This window comes from Orycteropus afer, unplaced genomic scaffold (assembly GCF_000298275.1).
Source record: "Orycteropus afer afer isolate SDZICR_OR568_19922 unplaced genomic scaffold, OryAfe1.0 scaffold00050, whole genome shotgun sequence".
Lineage (NCBI taxonomy): Eukaryota > Metazoa > Chordata > Mammalia > Tubulidentata > Orycteropodidae > Orycteropus > Orycteropus afer.
In genome coordinates, this window is record NW_006921637.1 from 6,150,033 (window position 1) to 6,175,737 (window position 25,705).

The 25,705-nt window shown below is 36.8% G+C and overlaps 1 protein-coding gene across 1 annotated transcript in view; it reads right to left on the reverse strand.

Annotated features, from left to right (window-relative positions):
- MAP3K21 (mitogen-activated protein kinase kinase kinase 21) overlaps window positions 1-25,705 on the reverse strand; it is a 142,313-nt gene that overhangs the window by 15,694 nt on the left and 100,914 nt on the right. The window contains exons 6-7 of the mRNA XM_007938480.2: window positions 23,525-23,647; window positions 420-570 (exon numbers count right to left, since the gene is read on the reverse strand). Of these exons, the coding sequence (XP_007936671.2) occupies window positions 420-570; window positions 23,525-23,647 (274 nt within the window). The remainder of the gene's footprint in view (window positions 1-419; window positions 571-23,524; window positions 23,648-25,705) is intronic.

Here is a 25,705-nt window from a genome sequence, read left to right on the forward strand (position 1 = left end):
TGTATCCTTCCCTTCAAGGCTCAGGGGTCCAAGATTATCTTCTGTGTCTGTGTTAATTAGTTTCCCTTTTCTTTGTTGAAGAGCGTCTGTGCAGTCCTTGTGCCTAGCTCGCCATCTTGCTGGAACTCCCCGCAATTACAGTATTTTTAAGATAATGAAGAGAACACATATGTACTCTAAGTCTTGAATAACTAACAAAGTATAAATAAAACCTTAAAGTTATACAAAAATAAATCAGGGAAGTTTTTAAAGTGCTTAACTAAATCATAATTAGTATTAATAAGCTCATCCTAAAGAATGAAATTAATATTCAAGTCCATCTGTAGTAACTGCTTTTTAAAAGATAAGTCTGGTCTACACCACACTGAAAGAGGCACTGCTGTCTGTCACAAGCAAAACCAAGGTTATCATACTTGTACCTTTCTTTGCAGTCAGTTCTTTCTTTCATCTGAATTGAATTTGGTCCCCAGGTACAACCTTTTTTCTTGAAATTCCTTTTCACATCTTCAAATTCTTCTTGGCGACAGACTGTGTTCTTTCCCCAAGTTTTATTGCTTTCATCTGAAGTCACTAAACAGACAGCATCATTCAGTAACCTGTGTCAGCTTCGTTAAAACAGTTAAATGAATCCAATTGGTTGTGAAACTACCTTACTCAAAACATGAAAATAAGGAAGAAATTATTTCTTTTATCGAATTATAGCATTTTTTCTCTAATCATAAACATTTCTTTCTCCAATCATAAAAATAGGAAGAAAAGTAAAATAAATTAATAGAAATTATACACATCCAAGGAAAATTAATAGCAAAGATCTGATTACTTATTTATTTGTTTATATATTTTATATTCTGGGATAGTTAAGGTTTCTTACCTTTCTTTTTTTAAAAGAGCCAAACTGAATATTTAACTTAAAAGAAACTTATTATTAGCACTCTAATTTTTAAAATAAAATCTATTAAACTTCAGGAACAAATATATATTTATAAAATACTTTAATTATTCATTGTTGTTAGATGCTGTTTTCATTAGTCAATACAATTTTGCTGAGTCATCACGACAGTTTGGCTATAATTTCCTTTCTAAAATTACATTAATCTGAAATATTTGATAGTTTTACCATGCCTTGCCCTTTTTACCACCTCATGAGGAAGTTACTTTACCATGTAATATTGACACATTTTTTTAAAATATATGTATGTCATCCTTCCAGCCTGTAAGTACATTTATAATGGATTTAAAAGTCACTGGGGAAAACTGCTATTATTACTACACACTTAGAGAAAATAAAAAAAAACTTGTAGCATAGTTGTTAGGTGCCATCTAGTCAGTTTCAATTCATTATGACCTTGTATACAACAGAATTAAGCACTGCCCAGTCCTGCACCATTCTCACAATTATTATTATGTTTTAGCACACTGTAGCAGCCACTGTGTCAATCCATCTCACTGAGGGTCTTCCCATTTTTTGCTGACCTCTACTTTTTTTTTTTTTTTAAACATTAAACTCTTCATAAGATTTCTAGAGGTAACAATATAGTCAGGAGGACCAATGATCAGGCTTAGGAGAACCTGGAGAGGGTCCAACACTTTTAAAAATATCATGATATATCTACACAATAGATGTATCTACACAATATATCTACACAAAAGATGAGTTATAGATAAAAATATATATGATAATTTTAACAAAAATTGTGTGTGTGTGTGTATATATATACACACACACAAACACACACACATACACAGAAAAGTCAAAAAGATAGGAAATCTTTACTAATGTTTTTATTGCTGAGAGAGGATTATTAATGTAAAGAAGAAACTTTAATTTGTGTGCTTTTGTTTTTTGAGTTTCAATATTATCCAATTAAATAAACTGCAAACATTAAGGGTAGGCTTGCACAGCCAATTACTGTTAAGGGTTGTCAATAAATTGTATACTTGTGACTAACTGAACTATACTTCTGGCAAGATGGTGGAACTAGCGGACAAGCCACAACAAGAAAACCAACTGAAACAGATACAAGAGATAATCACGGAACCCTGAGCTTTTAAGGGAAGTATAAAGAAGTGGATTAAATACCAATTGGAAGAAATTGAATGAAAACAGTGAATAAGGAGTCAAATGGAACAATGGACTATTGACTGGCTTGAAGGTGCAGCCATTTGAATATCTGCAACCAGCATTCTGATCTAGGCAGTAACCTGATAATCAGCTCCACTTGCTGAGGACTCACAGGCACTCAGACCGATAGCTGATGACCAGAAAGCAACCATGCTCATATGACCCAAACACATGTCCTGCACCTCCTGCAGCCCCACTCACTGAGTGAGGGCCACAACCTACTTCTGTACCAAATGACCAATGACAGATGATGGCCAATACCAGTCCAAGCTGCCCTGAACAGCTCTACATGAACAGCTAACAGAGATTTGTACACTCTCTCATCCTCTATCACACCCGCCAGGAAACAAGTGGTGAGTGCCTACTGCTGCCAAACTAGCAAACAGAGTAGCACACACCAGTTCTGCTGGGTTAGATTATCAAAACACAATCAAGCAAAACAAAAAACAAAAACCTGTGTGAATCACACCAACACAGACTCACCAATATAAATACAAAGACATCACAATGTCTCAGAGAAAACTGAAAATCACAGTTCACACAAAGAGGCAAGATAAAGTAGTTCAAACAAGGAACCAGGATACACAGCCAGAAAATGTCCTGAGGAAAAACGTGGCATTAGAACTACCTGATAAGGAATTAACAAGAATTATATTGAGCTACTTTTAATGGACTAGGAGACCAAGGAAAACCCTGAAAAAATCAAGGAAAACACTGACAAAATAAAAGAAGGCACTGACAAAATTAAGGAAAACAGACAAAAATCTAGAAGAATATAGTAAAACAATACAAGAACAAACAAAATAAATGAAAAATAAAAAATCATACAAAAACAGCAAATAGAAATCCAGAACTTTAATACTAGGATTTCAGAAATAGATAGTATATTGAAAGGGCAAAGGAGTGGCACTGAATCAAAGGAAGACAGAATTAGTGAAAATGAAGATAAATCTCTACTACTATTTTTTTAAAAGGATCAATCAGAAAAAAGAACAATAAAAAAGTCTAAAATTTATGAGAAACTATAAAGAGAAATAACTTTTATGTGATTGGAATTTCAGAACAGGAAGCCACACACATACAACCCAAGAAAATTGTTGAAGATTTGTTGGAAGATAACTTCCCTAATATAATGAAAAATGAGAAGATATCAATTGAAGAAGCTCAATAAAACCCAAACAGGATAGACTCCAAAAGAAAATCACCAAGACATTTCATAATCAAACCCTCCAAAATCAAAGATAAAGAATCTTGAAAGCATAGTAAAAATGAAAAGTTACCAATGACCACAACCACTATGACTATGCTCTCAATTCATGGAGGATATCATGCAGGCTAGCAGGCAATGGGATGACATATATAAAACCTGGAAAAAAAAAAAATGTCAACTAAGAATTTTATGTTGTTGTTATTGTTGTTAGGTGCCATCATATGGCTCCAATTCATAGCAACCCCCTGTACAATAGAACAAAGCACTGCCTGGTCATGCTCCACCCTCACAAACCTTGCTATGCCTGAGCCCATCATTACAATCACTGTGTCAATCCATATCATTGAAGGTCTTCCCCTTTTTTCGCAGACCTTCCACTTATCAAGCATGATATCCTTCTCCAGGGAACGGTGCCTTCTGACAACATGACCAAAGTAGGTGAGACAAAATCTGGCCATTCTTGCTTCCAAAGTCCGTTCTGGATGCACTTCTTCCAGGACAGATTTGTTCATTCTGGCAAACCACAGTACTTTCAGTATTCCTCACAAACACAACAACTCAAAAGCATTAACTCTTGTTCAGTCTTCCTTATTGATCGTCCAGCTTTCACATACATAAGAGGTGATTGAAAATACCCTGGCTTGGGTTAGGCGCAGAATGGGAATTCCAGAACACTTAATTGTGCTCATGAGGACCCTGTACATAGACCAGGAGGCTGTCGTTCAAACAGAACAAGGGGATACTGAATGGTTTCAAATAAGGAAGGGAGTACATCAGGGTGTATCCTTTCTGCATATTTATTTAAACTGTATGCTGAGCCAATAATCTGAGAAACTGGACTATAAGAACAAGAACATGGTATCATGATTGGAGGAAGAGTCATTAACAACCTGCAAATATGCAGATTACATAACTTTGTCTGCTGAAAGTGAAGATGACTTGAAGCACTTACTGATGAAGATTAAAGACTGCAGTCTGCAGTATGGATTGCATCTCAGTATTAAGAAAATGAAAATACTCACAACTGGACCAATAAGCAGCATTACGATAAATAGAAGACTGAAGTTGTCAAAGGTTTCATATTACTTATTTACAAAATCAACATCAATGGAAGAAGCAGTCAAGAAATCAGAGGACATATTGCACTGGGTAAATCTGCTGCAAAAGACTTCTTTAAAGAATTGAAGAGCGAAGATGTCTCTCTGAAGTCTAAGGTGTGCCTAACCCAAGCAATGGTATTCTCAGTCGTCTCATATGTGTGTGAAAGCTGGACAATGAATAAGGAAGACCAAAGAAGAGCTGATATTTGATGTTCTTTAGTTGTGGTATCGGTGAAAAATGCTGAAAGTACCACACACTGAAAGGAGAACTAACAAATATGCACTGTAAGAAGTGCAGCCAGAATACTCCTTGGAAGCGAGACTTTATCTCACCAAATTTTACTTGTGTGTGATATTAATGATATTGTTTGATAATTTCCACATTCTGTGGGATCACCTTTCTTTGGAATGGGTACAAATATGGATCTTTTCCGGTCAGTTGGCCAGGTAGCTGTCTTCCAAATTTCTTGTCATAGATGAGTAAGTGCCTCCAGCACAGCATCCGTTTGTTGAAACATCTCAATGGGTATCCCATCAATTCCTGGAGCTTTGTTTTTTGCCAAGTTCTTCAGTGCAGCTTCAACTTTTTCCTTCAATACCACTGGTTCTTGTTCATATACCACCTCCTGAAATGGATGAACATCAACTAATTCTTTTTGTACAGTAAGTCTGTATATTCCTTCCATCTTCTTCTAATGCTTCCTACATCATTCAAAATTTTCCCCATAGAATCTTTCAATATCGCAACTCGAGGCTGGAATTTTTTCTTCAGTTCTTTCTGCTTGAGAAATGAGAATGTGTTCTTCCCTTTTGGTTTTCTAACTTCAGGTCTCTGCACATTTCATTATAGTAAATGACTTTGTCTTCTTGAGCTGCTCTTAGAAATCTTCTGTTCAGCTCTTTTATCTTGTCATTCCTTCTATTGCTTTAGCTACTCTCCATTGAAAAGCAAGTTTCAGAATCCTGTCTAACATACATTATTGTCTTTTCTTCCTTTCTGGTGTTTTTAATGATCTGTTTTCTTCACGTATGATGTTTTTCATGTCATCATACAATTCATCTGGTTTTTGGTCATTGATGTTCAATGCATCAAATCTATTCATCAGATAGTCTCCAAATTCAGGTGGTCATATTTTGGCTCTGATGGACTGTTTTGTCTTCAGCTTCAACCTGAACTTGATTATGAGTACTTTGATAGTCTATTCCACATTCAGCTTCTTACCTTGTTTTGGCTGAAGATATTGAGCTTCTCCATCTTCTCTTTCTATAAATGTAGTTGAACTGATTCCTGTGTATTCCATCTGGTGAGGTCAATGTGTAGAGCCGCCATTTATGTTGTTGAAAAAAAAGGTATTTGAAATGAATAAGTTGTTGATCTTGCAGAATTCTATCATTCAATCTCCAGTGTAATTTCTATCACCGAGGCCACATTTTCCAACTACCAGTGATTCATCATTGTTTCCAACTTTCTCATTCCAGTTACCAGTAATAATCAATACATCTTGATTGCATGTTTGGTCAATTGCAGACTGCAGGAGTTGGTAAGAATCTTCAATTTCCTCATCTTTGGCTTTAATGGTTGGTGTATAAATTTTAATAATAGTCATATTAACTCGTGTTCCTTGTAGGCCTTTGGCTACTGTCCTATCACTGACAGCATTATACTTCAGGTAGATCTTCAAACATTTTTGTGACAATGAACGCCACCTCATTCCTTTTCAATTTGTCATTCCTGACATAGTAGATCGTATGGTTATCTGATTCAAAATGGCCAAAACCAGCCCATTTCAGCTCACTAATGGCTATGATTATCAATCTGTATACATTCCATTTCATTTTTGAAAACTTCAACTTTTCCTACATTCATACTTTGTACATTCCACATTCCAATTGTTAATAGATATTTGCAGCTGTTTCTTCCCATTTTGACTCATATCCCATCAGCAAATGGAGGTTCCAAAAGCTTTACTCCATCCACGACATTAAGGTGAACTCTACTTTGAGTAGGCAGCTCTTCCTTAGTCATATTTTGAGTGCTCTCTGACCTGAGGACCTCATCTTCTGGCACTATATCAGACTATATTTCAGGACTATTCATGAAGTTTTCCAGTATTATGTCCCATAATGTTGCCCTGCTATTCATATGCTTTCCACTGAATAATTCTTTGAGAAGTGGATGCCCCCCCTTCATTCTTCCAAGACTTCATCTGGAAGCTCCACTGAAACCTATCCACCATCAGTCACCCTTCTTGTGTTTGAAATACCATTGGCGTTCAAACTCACAGCAACACATAAGCCACAACAGTATGAAAAACTGACAGACAAGTGGTGGACAAGAAAACTTAGGGGCCTTAAATAATGGCATAAATAAATAATCAAACATAATCAAAAGTGCATAAAAAGCAGAAGATCAACAAGATGACTGGGACCTTCTAAAAATTAAATTCTTATGTACATCAGAAGACTTCTCTAAAAAAATAAAAAGAGAACTTACAGATTGGGTGGTGGTGGGGGGGAACTGGTGATGATATACCCAGGAAGGGACTTATCCCTAACATTTATAGAGAACTTCAATGCCTCAAGACCAAAAAAACAAACTAGGCAGAGGACATGAACAGACATTTCACCAAAGAAGATATTCAGGTGGCCAACAAACATATGAAGAAATGCTTGCCAATAGACAGATGAAATCAAAACAATGATATATCATTTCACCCCAGCAACAACAGCAAAGTTGAACAAGACAGAAAATAAATGCTAGTTAGCATGTGGAGAGACTGAATTCTCACACACTGCTGGTAGGACTGTAAAATGGTACAACCACTGTGGAAAATGCTGTGGCACTTCCTTAAAAAGTTGAAAATAATGGTCGCTGGGAAAATCAAAGCTCAATTGGCATAACATACTACGCAAAAACATTGTTCTACATCCTAATTCGACAAGTAGTGACTGGGATCTTAAAAGCTTGCAAGCAGCCATCTAGATGCAATGATGGGTCTCTCCTCGTTCAGTGCAAAGAGGAATGAAGAAAACCAAAGACGCATGGAAACAATTAGGCTGAGGGATTGATACACCATCTGATCCTTATCCTATATGGCTATGAGACCAGAAGAACTAGATAGTGCATGGCTATCACTGTCAACCACTCAGAGGGGGATCTATGTAGGAGATCCTGGATAGAATTGGAGAACAATGTGGAACAAAACTCAAAATCAGTAAAAAAAAAAAAAAAAAAGGGGACCAAGTTTTCTGGTCTAATAGAGCCTGGTAAAATCCCTGAGACTACAGCCCCTAACTGCCCTTCAGGTCTGGAACTGAACTCACTCCTGTGGCTTTCAGCTAAACAAAACACAGGCATATGAGGTGAAGATTTACATTAGGTAGATACACTCCTTTGGGAGATCAATCATGGGAGAATAGAAGGGCTGCATATGCACAGGGAGACAGCTTGCGGGGCAGGAGTGCATGGGAGGGAAAGGCACAAGGAAGAGGTGGCCATGGGGAGAAAATGGGAGGAGAGCTGGTGCACTGTGGGAGATTGCAGTCAATGTCATGAGACAAAGTGTATGTGAACTGCTGTATAGAAGATTAAGTTGCTGTGTAAACTTTCACCCAAATCATTAATTAAAAAAAAAAAAAGTTGGAAATAGAAATACTGTTTGACCCAGCAATCCTACTACTAGGTATATATCCTAAAGAAATGAGAGCTAGGACGTAAACAGATATATGCACACCCATGTTCACTGCAGCCCTATTCACAATAGCAAGGAGACAGAAACAACCTAAGTGTCCTAAATGTAAAAGTATTTCTTTTACATACACATTACTGCATTATCAGTAATGCCAAACATTAATCTATGGGCGGGCACATAGGTAGACAGCTGCGATGATCAGGTATGGGTAGGTGAATGGGACTTTATTCATCACCACATAGAGATTTAGCAGATAATATTTCTATGTACATGTTTATATGTGGCATAAAAATGCCCATATATTTAATAGAATTAACAGGGGGTAAAGTTATGATAACTTCTTATCCACAAACACACACCTTGATGGAGTGAGTCGCTGAGCACACAGGCTTGGGAACCATGCCAAGCTCAACTGGCAGAACATACTACACAAAAACAGTGCTCCACATCCTACTTTGGTGAGTAGAGACTGGGGCATTAAAAGCTTTTAAGAAGCAATCTAAAATGCAACAATTGTTCTCTTCTCATACAGAGCAAAGAAGAGTGAAGAAAATCAAAGATACATGGAAACAACAAACTGAAGGGATTAGTAGCCCATGGGAACCTCAGCCTACATGACTCTCAGACCAGAAGAACTAGGTAGTGCCCAGTTACCACTGCCAACCACTCTGAAAGGGATCAACAATGGAATCCTGAATAGAGTGGAAGAGAAATGTAGAACAAAATAATGGAAAAGATCAAGCTTACTGGTTTGATAGAGACAGGTGAAACTCCTGAGAGTATAGTCCCTAGTCATTCTTCAGGCCTGGAACTGAACTCATTCCCACACCTTAACTTTTAGCCAAACAATAGATAGGCCTACAAGGTGAACAATTACACCAGGGAGGTGCACTCCTTAGAACAACCAACCTTGAGATATAGAAGGGGAAGCATTTGCGTAGGAAGAAAGCTCAGAGGGCAGGAATGCATAGGAAAGAACACATGGAAAAGCTAACCAAAGGGAAAAAAAATAGAAAGCGAGATGTTACGTTGTGGGGATTGTAATCGATGTCACGAAACAAAATGTGTATGAAATATTGAAGAGAAAACAAATTTGCTCTGTAAACTTTCACCCAAACCACAATTAAAAAAAAAAGTCACTGCTGAGGCTGCTTATGTACAACCAAACACCTCATGGGATCTTGTTCCTTTATCTGGAGGTTTAGGGTCATGGTTCCATGGCACATCCCATTTAACTGGTCTCATAACATGCTTAATATTTTTGTTCTGTCTTTTAATTTGTGAGGTAGTGCCTGGGTCTTAAAACCTTGCAAATGGTCATCCAAGACATGACAACTGGTCTCTATTTGCATGAAGCAACAGAGGAAGAAGAGTTAGGTACAGGAGGAAGAAACAGAATGTGTGGCTGATTGCCTCTATGAACAAACTGCCTCCATTGCCATAAGACCAGAAGAACCGGATAGTGCCTGGCTTCTATTACTGAATATTTTGATTAAAGATTCTATAGAGCAATCCTAATCAAAAGGGGGAAAGTGCAGAACAGATTTTCAAATCGTCATGTACTCCAGACTTTCTGTAGCCATGCCGGCTGGATGAACTCTTGAAACCACTTTCCTGGATAATCTTTAAAACTTAAACCAAAACTATCCACTGAAGTCTTCTTAAAATCAACTAATAGTTTAGTTTAACTAGTAAAAAAGGTCTGCGTTGAGCATTCTGCTCTTTAAAAAGTTATCTATATGGAATCAGCATGACAATAGCAACTTAAAAGATTAGATAGGAACCATAGGGGACAGTGAGTTTATGTTAATGGGGTAGCAACAAATAAGAAAAGCAAGGTGAAAATAGCTGTACTACTTGAAGAATGTAATTAATGTCACTAAATTGTACATGCAGAAATTGTTGAATTGCTGTATGTTTTTCTGTATATAGTCTCAACAACAAAATAAAATTAAATATATATATCTGTATGTGTCCAGACACACATATTTAAGACTCAAATTTCAAAATTGAAGTATTCAGTATTGAATACTTCAATATTGAAGTATTCAGTATTCAATATTGAAGTATTCAGTATTCAATATTGAAGTATTTAGTATTAAGTAATCAGCAGTATTTTGCTGAATAGCAAATACTGAATAGCTATTCAGTATTTGCTATTCAGCAAAATATTGTTAAAGAGCAGAGATGTGACTTTTAAGACTAAGGTGCACCTGATCCAAACTGTTTTTTCAATAACCTCATATGCATGTGAAAGCTGGACAATGAATAAAGAAGACCAAAGAAGAATTGATGCATTTGAATTGTGTTGTTAGCGAAGACTATCATGGACTGCTAGAAGAACAAGTAAATCTGTCTTGGAAGAAGTACAGCCAGAATGTTCTTTAGAAACAAGGATGGTGAGACTCTGCCTCCCGTACTTTGGACATGTTATTAGGAGGGAGCAGTCCCTGCAGAAGGACATCGTGTTTGGTAAAGTAGATGGTCCGCAAAAAAACAGAAGACCTCCTCAACAAGATGGATTGATACAGTGGCTGCAACAATGGGCTCAAGTACAGTAACGAATGTAATAAGGATGGTTTAGTGCTGGATCGGGCAGTGTTTTGTACTGTTATACTGAGGATGCTATGAGTCGAAATGGGCCTGACAGCACCTAACAACAATAACACATATATACGTGTATATATTTGTGTTCTACATATATTATATATATGTATGAGCATTTATGTGTGTGATTAAGAACACTGATAATCTTGAATACATTGTTCATTCTTTTGATTAAAATAGGTTATAGTAGAATTACAGAGGAGTGGTCAGGCCTATGAACTGGTTCACTCTGGTTTGACCCCCTGCTGAGAATTTGAATTTCCACTCCAGATCTACTAAAACAGAATCTACATTGTAACAAGATGCCCAAGTGATTGTTATGTACATCTATAAGACCTTTAAGAATCACTTGGGATCTTCTTAAAATGTAGATTCTGATTCAATATAGGTATACGTCATTTTAGTGTGCTTCACTTTACTTTGTTTCCTTTTATTATACATTGCAGATACATTGCAGATATTTTTTTTTTTTTACAAATTGAAGGTCTGTGGCAACCCTGCGTTGGGCAAGTCTACTGGTGCCATTTTTCCAACAGCATGTGTTCATTTTGTGTCTCTATATCACATTTTGGTAATTCTCACAATTCCAACCTTTTTCATAATGTACAATTAAATATGCACACTTAATAGATTACAGTATAGTGTAAGCATAATTTATACATGTACTAAGAAACGAAAATATTCATGTGACTTGCTTTATTGCTTTTATTGTGCTGGTTTGGAACCAAAAGTGACAAGCAATATCCCCAAAGTATGTCTGTATAAAACCAATGCCTGTGTAACGGGTGGAAATGCAAATTCTCGGCAATGGATAAAGTCAGTATGAACCATTTCAAAACCCTGGTAGTGGATCAGCAATTTTGATTTAAATGAGAACAGTAGTAGGGCATAGTAGGAAAGTTGTAGACCTGAGTTCATCTCAGCTACACAAGTCATCTGCCTATAGTTCCACTGCTAACAATAATCCTTCAGCTTTAGTTATTTCATTTGTTAAAGTGCAATGATACCACACAGTGGTGTCACTAGAGGGTAACACCAAAATGACTGTATAAAATTTCTGTGCAGTGTTTTAGCAGAAATTTATTTTTAATAAAAATATTAATGTAGTTAAGTGACAACAACAAAAAACTTTTTAGTAAACCCAGCTTAAGTGTATCAATATACCTACAAGGCTAAAATTCTATGTGAATTTACTTTTTGAATCTTCTAATGCATACCAGTTAGACCTATCATTATTATCCAAATACAATGATGCTTCCTATCATATGATTTCATATAATCACACACTGTTGTTTTTGTTATTCCTGGTGTTTTTATACTCATTGATTTTGTCAAATTTTCAGGTGTTTTAGCTACAATATTGTGGTAATTATTATTTATGAAACTACCTAAATAACTTTTTTTGAGAATGAAGTAGTAATTAAAGGAGAATTTTTTTTAAAGTATTTTACATAGTTAGTAATAATGCAGCAACTAATAATGTAATTAATGTAGAAAGATTTTACAAAACAAATTTTTTGTTAATGTTCATATAGTCTAAGAAATACTGCATTTAATTAGTTTACAACTATATTTATCACATATTATTCTATGATTAAAATTGATAATAAATATTACTAAGGATTCTGTATGGTCTGGTACAGGAGGAGGTCTATAAGGGCAGGTGACATCAAGAGTTAGTGTACTGGGTGCCACCACCCTAGTGACACCACTGACCACCTAACCTGCTGAATTCAAAGACTTGTAAAAAAATTTAGACATGTCTATGAAACTGCTTCATAAACTCGTTAGTATACATAAAGCTATGTTATTGATCATAAAGTAAAAGTTTAAGATGGAATAACTTCAATACATTTTGGCAACTCAGTCAATTATCTTTCCATTTGAGAATCAGTTCAGTCACATGATTGTCAAGGGAATGCAAAGTCTTGCATCATAAAAATAAACTCCGAGTAGATAACTGTCAACTAGTTTCTGACCACTCTTTAAAATTATAGAAAAGTCTTATATTGTGGCTAATCTAAATGACACCACTCAGCCAGCATTTTTAAAAATAATATTTTAATGTGTTTTTGCTGAAAGCTATACTGCAAATTAGGTTCCCATTGACAATCTCTGTACAAATTGTTCAGCAACATCAGGTAAATTTTTCATAATATTTCATCATTCTCTTTAATTTTATCATGGTTGCTCTATTTTGAGTACTCTAATTTCCCTCAATTTCTTATTTTAACATCTACAGTTTTACATGAAAAACCAAATGGTAATAAAAAGTCATAATGAAATAGGAATTTTAGGAAAGTCAAATGCTTATATATCTTCAACTCTATATAACCGATACCCATAAAGAAGCCCTCGATATATATATAGATACACACACACATACACACACACACTTTTTTTCCCCACAGTATTGTACTTATTGACATGTTCTCAAAGGTTTTTGGGTTAGAAACCTTAAGAATAAGTTTCAATTAACTAGTTCTATTTAATCTAACAAGTCTAGTAATTCCATTTAGAAGACTGTTGTTGTTGTTGTTGTTGTTATGTGCCGTCGAGTCAGACCTGACTCATAGTGACCCCTCCGTGAGTTTCCAAGGCAGTATCACTACGGAAGTAGATTGCCCCATCTTCCTTCTGAGGAGTGGCTGGTGGGTTTGAACCACCAGCCTCCTGGTTAGCAGTCAAGTGCCTTAGGCACTACGCTACCAGAGTTCCCCTTTAGATTACTGGAAAGTTTACTGTAAAGTTTAATAATGAGTGTGCCTGATATTAAATTTCCATATATCTTCAAAGGCTTGTATACATGGACAACATCTACATCATATACAGTCTCAGAACACTCTTCAGGCTTTATAATTGAAGATATGTGGGGACCCCTTGTATTACAGGGTAAAACTGTTCCATACGGTTATCAAGGGGCCTTTTGGAAGCTGATTGCCAGATCTTCTTCCAAGGTGCCTCTGAGTACGTTTGAACTGACTGTTCGGTGTCCATTTGAGTGTTTAACCATTTGCGCCACCCTGGAACTCCTCCATGAATTGAAACCAACTAGATGGCAACTGTTTTTTCTTTTTCAAAAATAAATAAATAAATAAATAACCAAAGACATACTATACCAGGTATCAAGGAGCTCTAGTGGCTAATATCTAAGGCATTTGACTGCTAACCAGAAGGAAGACTGGACAATCTACTTCTGTAAAGATTTACCACCTCAGAAACCCAAAGGGGTTGCTATGGGTCGGAATTGACTTGATGGCAGTGTGTTTGGTTTTTGGTACACCAGGTATCAAGACCGAAACTAATTACACATAAGAACATCTGGCAATAATAATCTAGTCACAGGTTTAAGTTAAACTGAATATATTTAAATATCCTTCCTAACACATTTTAGTAATCAAAATATCTAAATATATTTTCTCAAACAAATAATGCGTCTCCATTGTGAGTAGGCTAGGCAAGAATTTTTATTTCCCTTTTATAGATAAGGGGACAGATTCAGGGAGATTTAGACATTTGCTGTAAGGCCACATGACTGATAAATGACTAAGCAAGAACAGAAGCCACACCTTCAAAACCTATGGTGCATTTTATCCCACATCACTAAACCTATTTCTTTCTCACACTAAAAAAATGCTAAGAGGAAGACAAATTTGAGAATATGAAACAAGCAAAGAAGACTTTGGAGTCAAATTGGTTGACAGTCATCAGGGTATGAACTTTGAAACTAACTATGTAACTCTGAGATCCTTATCTATAAAATAGGGGTAATACAACCACCTTTTAGAGTTGTTGTGAGGATAAGATAATCAATGATAGATAATATATGCTTAGCACCAACAACAGTGGTTAACATAAAATAAGAACTTAGCAAATGAGAGTAATAATTATTAATTCTATTATTAAATACTTTTTTTTTTTTTAAGAAAACCATATTGATTGAATAAATGACTCTATGTCATTTGGATAATATTTAGGGGAAACATTTCAATAATTAAGGATCTTTTGTAAGAGGAAACCCAATGACAATAATTTTACACATGAGTATCTCTAAAATTTATTATTCTAATCCATGTTATACATATACGTTCCAATCCAGTAGCATCAGAAGCTATCTAACTTTTAAAAGGAGGGTTGAGAATCAGGATCAACCCAAAGCTGATTCCTATGGGGTAGAGGTCACACATACCTCCATGTCAACTTTTTCACTACTTTTAACATTATCCATTCCCCCCACAGCACTCTCTACGTCTCTGCCCTGTAATCCCCTTCATAGCACTCTCTACATCTCTGCTGAGTTCGATTATTTGTTGTAATGGCTACCAAGAACTCACAGACCACACTCAAAAATATGCAATTTATTGGAGAAGTAACAGGTTACAACTCAGGATCAGGATCCACCTGGAATTAACCGGATACAACTTGGGAGACAGTTTCAACATTGTCCTTTAGGGTAGCTTCCAACCAGGACAGCTCTCGGCAACTTCTTGGCTGTGCTAGCAGAAGGTCCTTCTCTCTGCTATATGTTCAGGCTGTGCCCTGCTAGGGCAAATGTTAAAGTTCTTTAGCTCCTCAAAGTACCCAAAGGCAACCCACTCTACCAGCAAGCCTCTTGCCCAAAGGTGCTCAGCCCCCTCTTGCTCCCTAGGCTAGCAAGCTCACTCATACTGCTGCTACCATTTCTCAGCTGCTTATACTGCCATGCAGCCTCACACCATCTCCTGCTGTCCTCAATGTTATAGCTGTCTCTCTCTAGTATATAAAGGTTCTCAGAGCAGGGACCCCAAGTCCAAAGGATAGGTTTTGCTCTGGGCTCTTCTTCTTGTTAGTAGTGAAGTCCCCCTCAAACTCTGCAACTGGCCTTTATGTAAGCCTACTTCTTGGTAGTTTCAAGTCACAGTCCTCCCACCATAACTGTGAACTAACCAATTCCCTCTGTAAACAATAATTATTTAATCTGCAGAGTAATCAATCAATTCCCTCAAGGTCAATTAATCCTACTGGGTGGTTTTAGACATCCTATTTGCTTAGTAGACTAACCAATCCTTCATAAGACTGTGGCCCAGCCAATCTTTTTTTTTCTTGCAAAATCATAAACCTATAAAGCCAAGGGAAAAAAAAAAAAAACACCTCACTGCCGTAGAGTTGATTCGACTCACAATGACCCCTCCTTGGGTTTCCAAGGCAGTATCCCTACAGAAGTAGATTGCCCAATCTTCCGTCCGAGGAGTGGTTGGTGGGTTTGAGCTGTCAGCCTTCTGGTTAGCAGTCAAACGCCTTAGGCACTACACCAGCAGAGCTCCCTAAGGCTAGAAAGGCAATATAAAAAGAGAAATCGACTACACTGCACTCATGTATCCCAAAGCATACTTTTTTAAAAAAACAGCTCCATCTTTCACTTCAGATAGTAACTTCTAGAACAAGATTTGAGGCTAAAGAAAAAATATCCCATATACTAAACTTGATTTTAGAAGTTTTTATAGTCAGTTTTAAAGTAATTTTAAGGTTGTTTTTAAGCATAAAAGGAAAGTAGACAAATCCATAATTAGAAACTTTAACATTTCTATTTCTCAAAAAATGGTAGAAAAATAATCAAGAAATTAGTAAAATAATACAGATATAGAGTTTGTACCCTTACTCTAAAATAACTATGAAGAGCTAGGGATAAAACAGAAAGTAAGATTTCTATTATTTAGATATCACCTTCCTTAAAATTTTAAAAAGTGAGTAAGAATTTCTAACTTACACATTTCTTCCTGCTTAATCTCTACAGATAGTATAGAAATTAAAAAGTATATTTCCAGCCTTTTTATAAATTTCAAAGTCAATAAGAAAGCTTCTTTTTGACTGCACATTCTCTCTATCCTACTAAATATAGCAATGACTACTAAGTTCATTTTTACAAGTGAAAAAAAAATGGTTCAAAGTACCATTGAGCCAACTAACATTACTTGGGATATGATCTGTAATCATGGTTAAACGCACAGTCTGTAGACAGTTATTAAGAAAGTAACTGACAGTGTTAGCAAAGAGGTTTTGTGATAAGGTGTGACTGCACTCTTGGACATCATCCCCAAAGTCTCACTCGCTCTCTTTCTCTTGCTTTCCTTCAGTTTCAACTCAGTTGCTCCTGGTTTTTCTCTCTCTCTCTTCCCCCTACTCTCCTCATTTCTTTCCTTGCTTTCTCTTCCTTCCCTACTTTCCTCCCTATCTTGATTTGTCTTCTCTTTTGTTTCAACATTTATTGAACATGTGCTGTACTAAAAGTACGGGCAGGGCTTGTTTAGGAACCAAAGCTCTGGAGGCAGTGTTTGAACCCCAGCTTCACCATTTTAGTAGCTATTGACTCAGGTCCAATTTCACTGCCTCTGTGTTCCTTACCTGGGGATCACAATGGTTTGTAACAGTGACGAGTTGTTTTGAAAATTAAATGAATTAATGCATGGAAACAGCTTAATGTGTGCCTGGTACATAGTAAAGAAGTCCCTGGGTGGTGCAAATGGTTTAAGTATTCAGCTACTAATCAAAAGGTTGGTGGCTTGAGTCTACCCAGAGGTGCCTCAGAAAAAAGATCTGGAAATCTACTTCCAAAGAGTCAGCCACTGAAAACCTTAGGGAGTAGTCTGAGAAATACGCAGTTATCAGAATCAAGACTGACTCGACGTCAACTTGTTTAGTTTCTTCTTGGCATAAGTAAGTGCTCAATGGAAGTTAACAATTATTAATAATCGCACAAGGGGCTAAGTACATGGTATTGAACAAATCAGACAGGGTCTCTGTCTTTATGGAACTTGTGGCTTAATATTTCTGCTTCTCTTAACCTACCATATATTTGTCATAAATACATTTAGTTAAGCAGAGTACTATTGGTTTTTGTTTGTTGGTTAAGTAGGACAAGGAGGAATAGGGGAGGGGATGGTTACTGATAATTTTAACTTGAATCAGCTCTTTGGAAAAGTAAGTGCTCTATTACTATACTTTATGATACCATTATTGGAAAATATGCCAAGAATGTACAATAGCAGCGGGCTCCTGAAATAATAAGGCTCTGTGACTGACTTTTCTACCATTTGATTCTATTAAACAAATGAGAGAGGAGTATTTTTGCCAATGCTACAACACATCAACCTTAACATTATGCCCTGAAACTTTAAATTCTCAGAGGATTAGTGAATTCTATTCTTATTCTAAAGAGAAGTATGCCCTAAATATGATATAACATAACTATATCAATCAAGTAAACCAGAGAAAGTTACAGTAAAAAAATATATATTGATAGATAGATAGATATACATACACATATAAGTACAAATATCAGATGGTATTCTCTTTAGAAGACAATGATTCTTCGCATAATGGTGAAATGTTTTTATCCAAAGTCATGCTTATATTGTAAGGTCCCTTTCTCTGCTATTCCTTATACGATCTTTGGGGTAATCTCCTGTTTGTTCAGCTTAAATGAAATTATTCTTATCTTTCTCAACACATACAAATGTCCTTTCTTTCACTTTCAGAGGTTTTATGCTTTTAAAATCAATTTTTCTCAATCAGGTTAACTCACATTTCCCCTCTTTGGTCCAGGGAAATGTGCCAGACAACATCTACAACTTACTGAAAAGGAACCCAATCTGCTAAATCAGACATGCATAGAAATGTACCTGAGCCATCTGAGTGAAGCAAAATCTTCATAGTAATCATATGCTAATGCTGCAAAAGGCAGACAACAGCAAGACACCTTAAGGACACAAAGTGCTTCAGAACAGTAATAATAAAAAAATTATCATAATGATTGTCAACACATATAGTTTTACCACATGCTAGACACTGTTTTCATTTATATTAAACCTTATAAACTATTATTATTTCTAACTTATAGAAAAAGAATCTAAGGCATGGCTGGGCTAAGTGACCTGTCCAAAGTTACAGAGCAATAAGGGTCAGAGCTCATATGCAAGTTCATTTGAAGGTGCAGAAAATTAAAACAAGTACATGAGAGCCAGAAAATGACCTTGAATATATCTCACCTGAATTTAGAGACCATCTGAAGATGAGATTTGATGTAATGCATACCAGTGACCAAAGACCACATGAGCTGTGGGAAGACATCAAGGACAACATACACAAAAAGCAAAAGGCCATTAAAAAGACAACCACAGAAGAGAAGACCAAAATGCATGTCAGAAGAGCCTCTGAAATTTGCTCTGGAATGAAGAGTAGCAAAAGCAAATGGAAGAAATGATGAAGTAAAAAAGCTGAACATAAGATTTCAAAGGGCAGCTCAAGAGGACAATATAAAGTATTATAATGAAATGTGCAAAGAACTGATGTTAGAAAATCAAAGGGGAAGAACAGACTCAGCATTTCTCAAGCTCAAAAAACTAAAGAAAAAATTCAAGCCTTGAGTTGTGATAATGAAGGATTCTATGTGCAAAATATTGAATGACGCAGGAAGCATTAAAAGAAAATGGAAAGAGTACACAGTTACTGTACTAAAAAGAACTGGTCAGTGTTCAACCATTTCAGGAGGCAGCATATGATCAAGAATAGATGGTACTGAAAGAAGAAATCTAAGATGCACTGAAGCAACTGGCAAAGCTCCAGGAAATGATGGAATACCCTTGAGATAGTTTCAACAAATAGACACAGTGCTAGAAAGGCAAACTCATTTATGCCAAGGAATTTGGAAGACAGCTATCTGCCAGCTGTCTTGGAAGAGATCCATAATTGTGCCCATTTCAAAGAATGCAACAATTATTGAACAATATCATTATAATCACATGCATGTAAAATTTTGCTCAAGATAATTCAAAAAGAGTTGCAGTAGTACAAAAACAGGGAATTCTGGATTCAGAAGAGGGCATGACATCAGCAATGATGTCATATGGATCTAGGCTGAAAGCAAAGAATACCAGAAAGATGTTTAGCTGTGTTTTATTGACTATGCAAAGGCATTCAACTGTACAGATCATAACAAAGTATGAATAACATGGTGAAGAATGGGAATTTCGTAACACTTAATTGTGCTCATGAGGAACCTGTACATAGACCAAGAGGCAGTCTTTCAAACAGAACACGGGGATACTGAAAGGTTTAAATTAGGAAAGGTCTGCTTCGGATTGTATCCTTTCACTATACTTACTCAATCTGAATGCTGAGCAAATAATTCCAGAAGTTGTATATGAAGAAGAATGAGGCATCGGATTAGAGGAAGACTCATTAACGACTTGTGATATGTAAACAACACAATCTTGCTTCTTGAAAATGAAGAAGACCTGAAGCACTTAGATGAAGATAAAAGACTCCAGCCTTCAGTATGGATTACACCTCAATATAAAACAAGAATCCTCACAAGTGGACCTATAAGCAACATCATGATAAATGGAGTAAAGATTGAAATTGTCAGAGATTTCATTTTATTTAGATCCACAATCAATGCCCATGGAAGCAGCAGTCAAGAAATCAAAGAACATAATGAGCTGGGCATATCTGCTTCAAAAGACCTCTTTAAAGTGCTTAAGAGCAAATATATCACTTTGAAGACTAAGGTACACTTGACCTAAGGCATAGTATTTTCAGTAGCCTCACAGGTATGTGACAGCTGGACAATGAATAAGGAAGACCACAGAAGAACTGATACATTTGAATTATGGAATTGGCTATGAATACTGAATGTACTATGGACTGCTAGAAGAACAAAGTACAGCTGGAATGCTCCTTAAAGCAAGAATGGCCAGACTTCATCTCTCATACTTTGGGACCAGTCTCTGGAGAAGGATATCATGCTGGTTAAAGTTATGTAAACAGTCAGCGAAAAAGGAGACCCTTTTTGATTGTGATAGATAGTTTCAGTTAGATCCTGGATAAAATGTTGATGGTCTTGTCTGCTGTTGAATCGATTTTTGACTCATAGGGACCCATGTGACAGTAGAACTGCACTAAAGCATTTCCTAGGTTGTAACCTTTAAAGTCAGCGAAAAAGGGGAGTACCCTTAACAAGATGGATTGACAGTAGCTGTGATGATCAGTTCAAGTATGGCAATGACTGTGAGGATGGCGCAGAACTAGAGCAGTGTTTCATTCTGTTGTACATAGAGTAGCTATGAGTTGGAACCTGACTTGATGGCACCCACCAACAACAAGGGCCAGAGCTGTGGTTCTGTCCCACACAGTTTGGGTCTAAAGTTCATGCTCTTAAATGACACAATTCTATACTGAATTGTGGAAAGACACAGAAATGAAGACAAGGGTAAGTAAGCTGTTAGAGCCATTTGGGGTGAGAAAGATCAAGATTCACACTAGACCTGAATGAACAGTTCTCATATATAAAGCAGGTCCTGTTTGGAATATCTGGACTACAATGTTTCCATCTGTTTGGAAGATTTAGTTCATTATTTCATTACTTCAGAGAATGAATGCTGAGGAACTTGTTGTTTGAGGGAAATGGGGATGCTCCCTAAACTGTTGTCATTTCAGTGCTTCAGAGTTAGCATATATTTGAAATCCCAAAAGTATTCTGTTTAACTAGAACAAGTCTTGAGCCCAGTTCCAATGCAACTTCAATACTTCAAGGAAGATGATATTCACAACAGAAGGAAGTGAGGTCAACAAGGAAGAAGAGAGAGAAACTGCTGGGCAAGAATGGAAGCTTGCAACTCCTCACATGCTTGTCTGCTCATCATAGCTTTGTTCCTTTAATCAAACCTTTACCCTCTCCAGGCAAAGGCAAGGTACACAGTATGGCTCTATGAAATATACTCACAAAAAGACAAGTCTGTTACAATAAAGCAATGGTCTTTTCAGTTCTAAGATTATACCCTTATTTAGATCACATTTCCCTTTAACTATGAAGTGAGTGGGATCCTTGAATTTTTTTTTTAAACAAACAAACTCGGTTTTTCAATATCAAAACAGATTTAAAAAAAAAAAAAAAAACGAAATTGATTGCAGGCCTGATTAGAGAAAACATCTTTTTTGATTTTTTTTCCCTCCAAATAAAGTATAGCATACAGTGGATAATTAAGTTTGTAGAAGAAAAGAGAGAATCTAAAGTAATGACTTAAAGATTACCAAGTGCTTCTTTACATAAACCAAATCAGTTGCCATGGACTGAACTCCAACTCATGGTGATCCCACGTGTGTCAGAGCAGAAGTGCAGCATAAGGTTTTTAATGGCTGACTTTTTAGAACCAGATCACTAGGTTTTTCTTCTGAGGTTACTCTGGGTAGACTTGAACCTCCAACCTTTCCGTTAGCAGCCAAGCACTTAATCATTTGCAACTCCATATTAATCACATTCTTTTTGGGCCTATGTAAGTTTTGGAGTTTATTTTGCCTCAGCTTTGAAAAAAATTAGTAATTTTATTTCATTTCACTAAAGTTCCAAGGAGCCAAGTAGCACAATAGTTAAGTGCTCTGCTCCTAACTGAAAGGCTGGTGGTTGGAACACACCCAGGGGCTCCATGGGAGAAAGAACTGGCAGTATGCTTCCATAAAGATTACAACCTAGGTAACTCTTTGGTTCAGTTCTAGTCTGCCACATGGGGTCCCTATGAGTAAAAATCAGTTCAATATCAGATAACAACAACAACATTTTAATCAGGGTCTAAATGAAACTATCTACCACAGTCAAAAGGTAACAGGCACATTAGCTATTTGTAGTTTCTTTGTAAGCCTGAGCACCCATGTTAAAACCATAATACTAGGTAGTACTTTGTAGTATTATGGTGATCAAACCTAATGTAGATTCAAGCTAAAAGTATTTTTTTCCTCACAAAACATGGAAAAAATGAAAGTGATCTTGAATTTATCTGTTTTTCCAAATTATTTATAAAAATACTACTGATATAATTAGACTATTCTAGTTTTGCATGAAGAAGCCCTGGTGGTGCAGTGGCTAAGTGCCAGGCTGCTAACTAAAAGGTCAGCAGCTTGAACTTACCAGCTGCTCTGTGGGATAAAAGGACCTGGTGATCTGCTCCCATAAAGATTAAGAGCCTTGGAAACCTTAACAGTTCTACTCTGTACTATAGAGTTGCTATGAATTGTAATTGACTTGAGGGCAATGTGTTAATTATACATGCAAATGTCTAATAAAATGTTTCAAGATATGTTATTTCACTTTCAACTTTGAGGCCTGGTCACACTGCCAACTGCAATGAATCTAAAAATCACTCAATTTGAGTACAAGAAAAATAGACTCTCTAAGGACCTGAGAATGGGGCTCTGGTAGTGTAGTGGTTAAGGTATTTGGCTGCTATCCAAAAGGCTGGTGATTTGAATCTCACAGAAGAAAGATGAAGTGGTCTGCTTCAGTAAAGATTTACAGCCTTTGAAACCAAATGGGGGTCGCTATGAGTCAGAATCAAGGTGATGGCAGTGAGTTTAGTTTTGATCAAGGACCTGAGAAGGAACCCTGGGTGGTGCAAATGATTATGTACTTGGCTACTAACCAAAAGGCTGGTGGGCATTCAGAGATAGCTCAGAAGGTCTGGGGATGTACTTTAGAAAAATCAGCCTTGAAAACCCTGTGGAGCACAGTTCTACTCTGACATACACAGGGACATCATGAGTCTGTGTCGAGCTGATGACAGCTCTCTCTGTTTCTTTTTTCCCTTTTGGTTAAGGACCTAAGACTAAATGTTATTTCCCAAATAGTTGTGACACCTATTAAATTTCATATGCTTACTTACATCTGCTATAAAAAGTGTCTGCTAGATTTGAACATGAGTCAAGTAAATGTCAGAAATCAATGTGCAAGCCCCTGGGCCCTGTCAAAGAAGGAAGAGAGACTTACACTGGATGGCTCGGAGTCGGGGGATTATTGTCGGGCTGCTTGGTGGACTAGAACTGTTACTGTGCAAACTTCTTCGTTTTTCCAAATTGGGAGAAGCCTGTACGGTAATTTTGTGCTGAAAATCTGTTGGATGATAAAAATAAAATAATTGAGATTTCATGGTTTTAAGTTATTATCATACCCATGCCTTTAGCACACAGCAATAAAAACAATTAGAAAAAAATAAAAAAATAAGTATGAAGTATATTTCAAAACAGAGCTTTGAACTGGTTCATTGCAGTTCAAGCTCTTGCTGAAAATTTGCATTTCCACCCCAGATATACCAAATCAGGATCTGAATTTTAACAAGACTCTTATATATACACATAAGAATCACCTAAGGATCTTGTTAAAATGTAGATTTGGTTTCAGTATATCCAGGGCTGCTGTTGTTGTTGTTATGTGCTGTCGAGTCGGCCCCGACTCATAGCGACCCCTCATTGGGTTTCCGAGGCAGTATCACTACGGAAGTAGGATTGCCCAACCTTCCTTCCGAGGAGTGGCTGGTGGGTTTGAACCACCAGCCTTCTGGTTAGCAGTTAAGTGCTTTTAGCCACTATAATACCAGAGCTCCTTGCAGAAACGCTAATTCTCAGAAGGGGGTCGAACTGAAATAACTAATTCAAAGCCCTAGTTTCTTACTAGCATATATTCAATTCAAGGTTCAAGTGAATAAATAACAATTCGGAGTTCATGATCTGTTAGGTATGGTGAGAAAGATTGAGAGACACAGAAAAAGAAAATGTTACTCTAAACCTTGTAGAATGTATAATCTTCCGGAGAAAAAAAGTTAAATTATTCAGTTTGACATAGTTTATGAAACAACAACACAGAATTAAAAATAGGAGGCCCTGGATTTAAATGAGTCCTGGCTCTGTCACTAATAAACTATATACCTCAAACAAATAAAGAACCTCTCTGAGCCTCTTCTTACCTATTAAATGTAAACAACAGTGTCTCTCAGGATTGTTGTAGAGACTACAATAGAAAATATAGATGACAAGCATTCTTTGGTCAAAGTACAAATGACAGTTATTATTACCTATTATTTATTGTCCTGCTGGGCAATATAGAGAGAGTAGCCCACCACTTGTCTGCCAGTTTTTTTGTACTGTGATGACTATGTGTTACTATGAAGCTGGAAGCTATGGCATCAGTATTTCTAATAGCACCAGCAGAGTCATCCATGGTAGACAGGTTTCAGTGGTGCTTCCAGACTAAGACAGCCTTGGAAGAAAGGTCTAGCAATCTATTTCCTAGAAGTAGTAAAAGAAAACAATAGAACAGTGTTGACTATCAGTTTCTATCTATCAATCTATTGATCTATCGATCATAATAGTATAGGGCAGTTGTCAGAGCAGAACTATGCCAAGAACTACAGGAATGTACATGTAAGAAAGACTAAAATTATCAGAGGGTAAAGGAGAGCATCTGGGAAAACTTTGCAAACTGTCAGTAAAATTATTTGAAACTTAGAAAAAGGGAAAAGAAATTATGAGGTATTCTTTCAGTGAAGTGCTAAGATTAACCTCTACTTGCTTTTCTATTGACTGAGCTATCTATTTATCTATTTATTTAGATTTAGGTGAAAGTTTACAGGGCAAATTAACTTTCCTTACAGCAGCTCATATACACTGTCTTATGACACTGACTGTAATTTTCCACAATGCTACAGCTCCCCTACCACTTCCTCTCCATTGTTCCCTTCTTTCCTATGCCCTCCTGCCCCCAGAGCTGTCTCCCTGTGCATACAAAGCCCTTCTACTCGCCCATGATTGATCTCTACCTAATGTAAATGTTCAGCTCATATGCCTGCCTTTTGTTTGGCTGGAAGCCACAGCAGTGGGTTTAATTCCAGACCTGAAGGGCAGCTAGGGGCCAGTCTCAGTGGTTCCATCAGGCTATATCAGACCAGCAAACCTGGTCCTTTTTTTTTTTTTTAATGATTTTGAGTTTTCTTTCACATTGTTCTCCCATTCTATCCAGGATCTCCTACTTAGATCCCCCTCCAAGTGGTTGACAGTGATGGCCGGGCGCCATCCAGTTCTTCTGGTCTCATAGTCCTATAGGCTGAGGATCACATGGTGTACCAGTTGCTTGGACTAATTGTTTCTGTGCATCTTTGGTTTCCTTCATTATTCT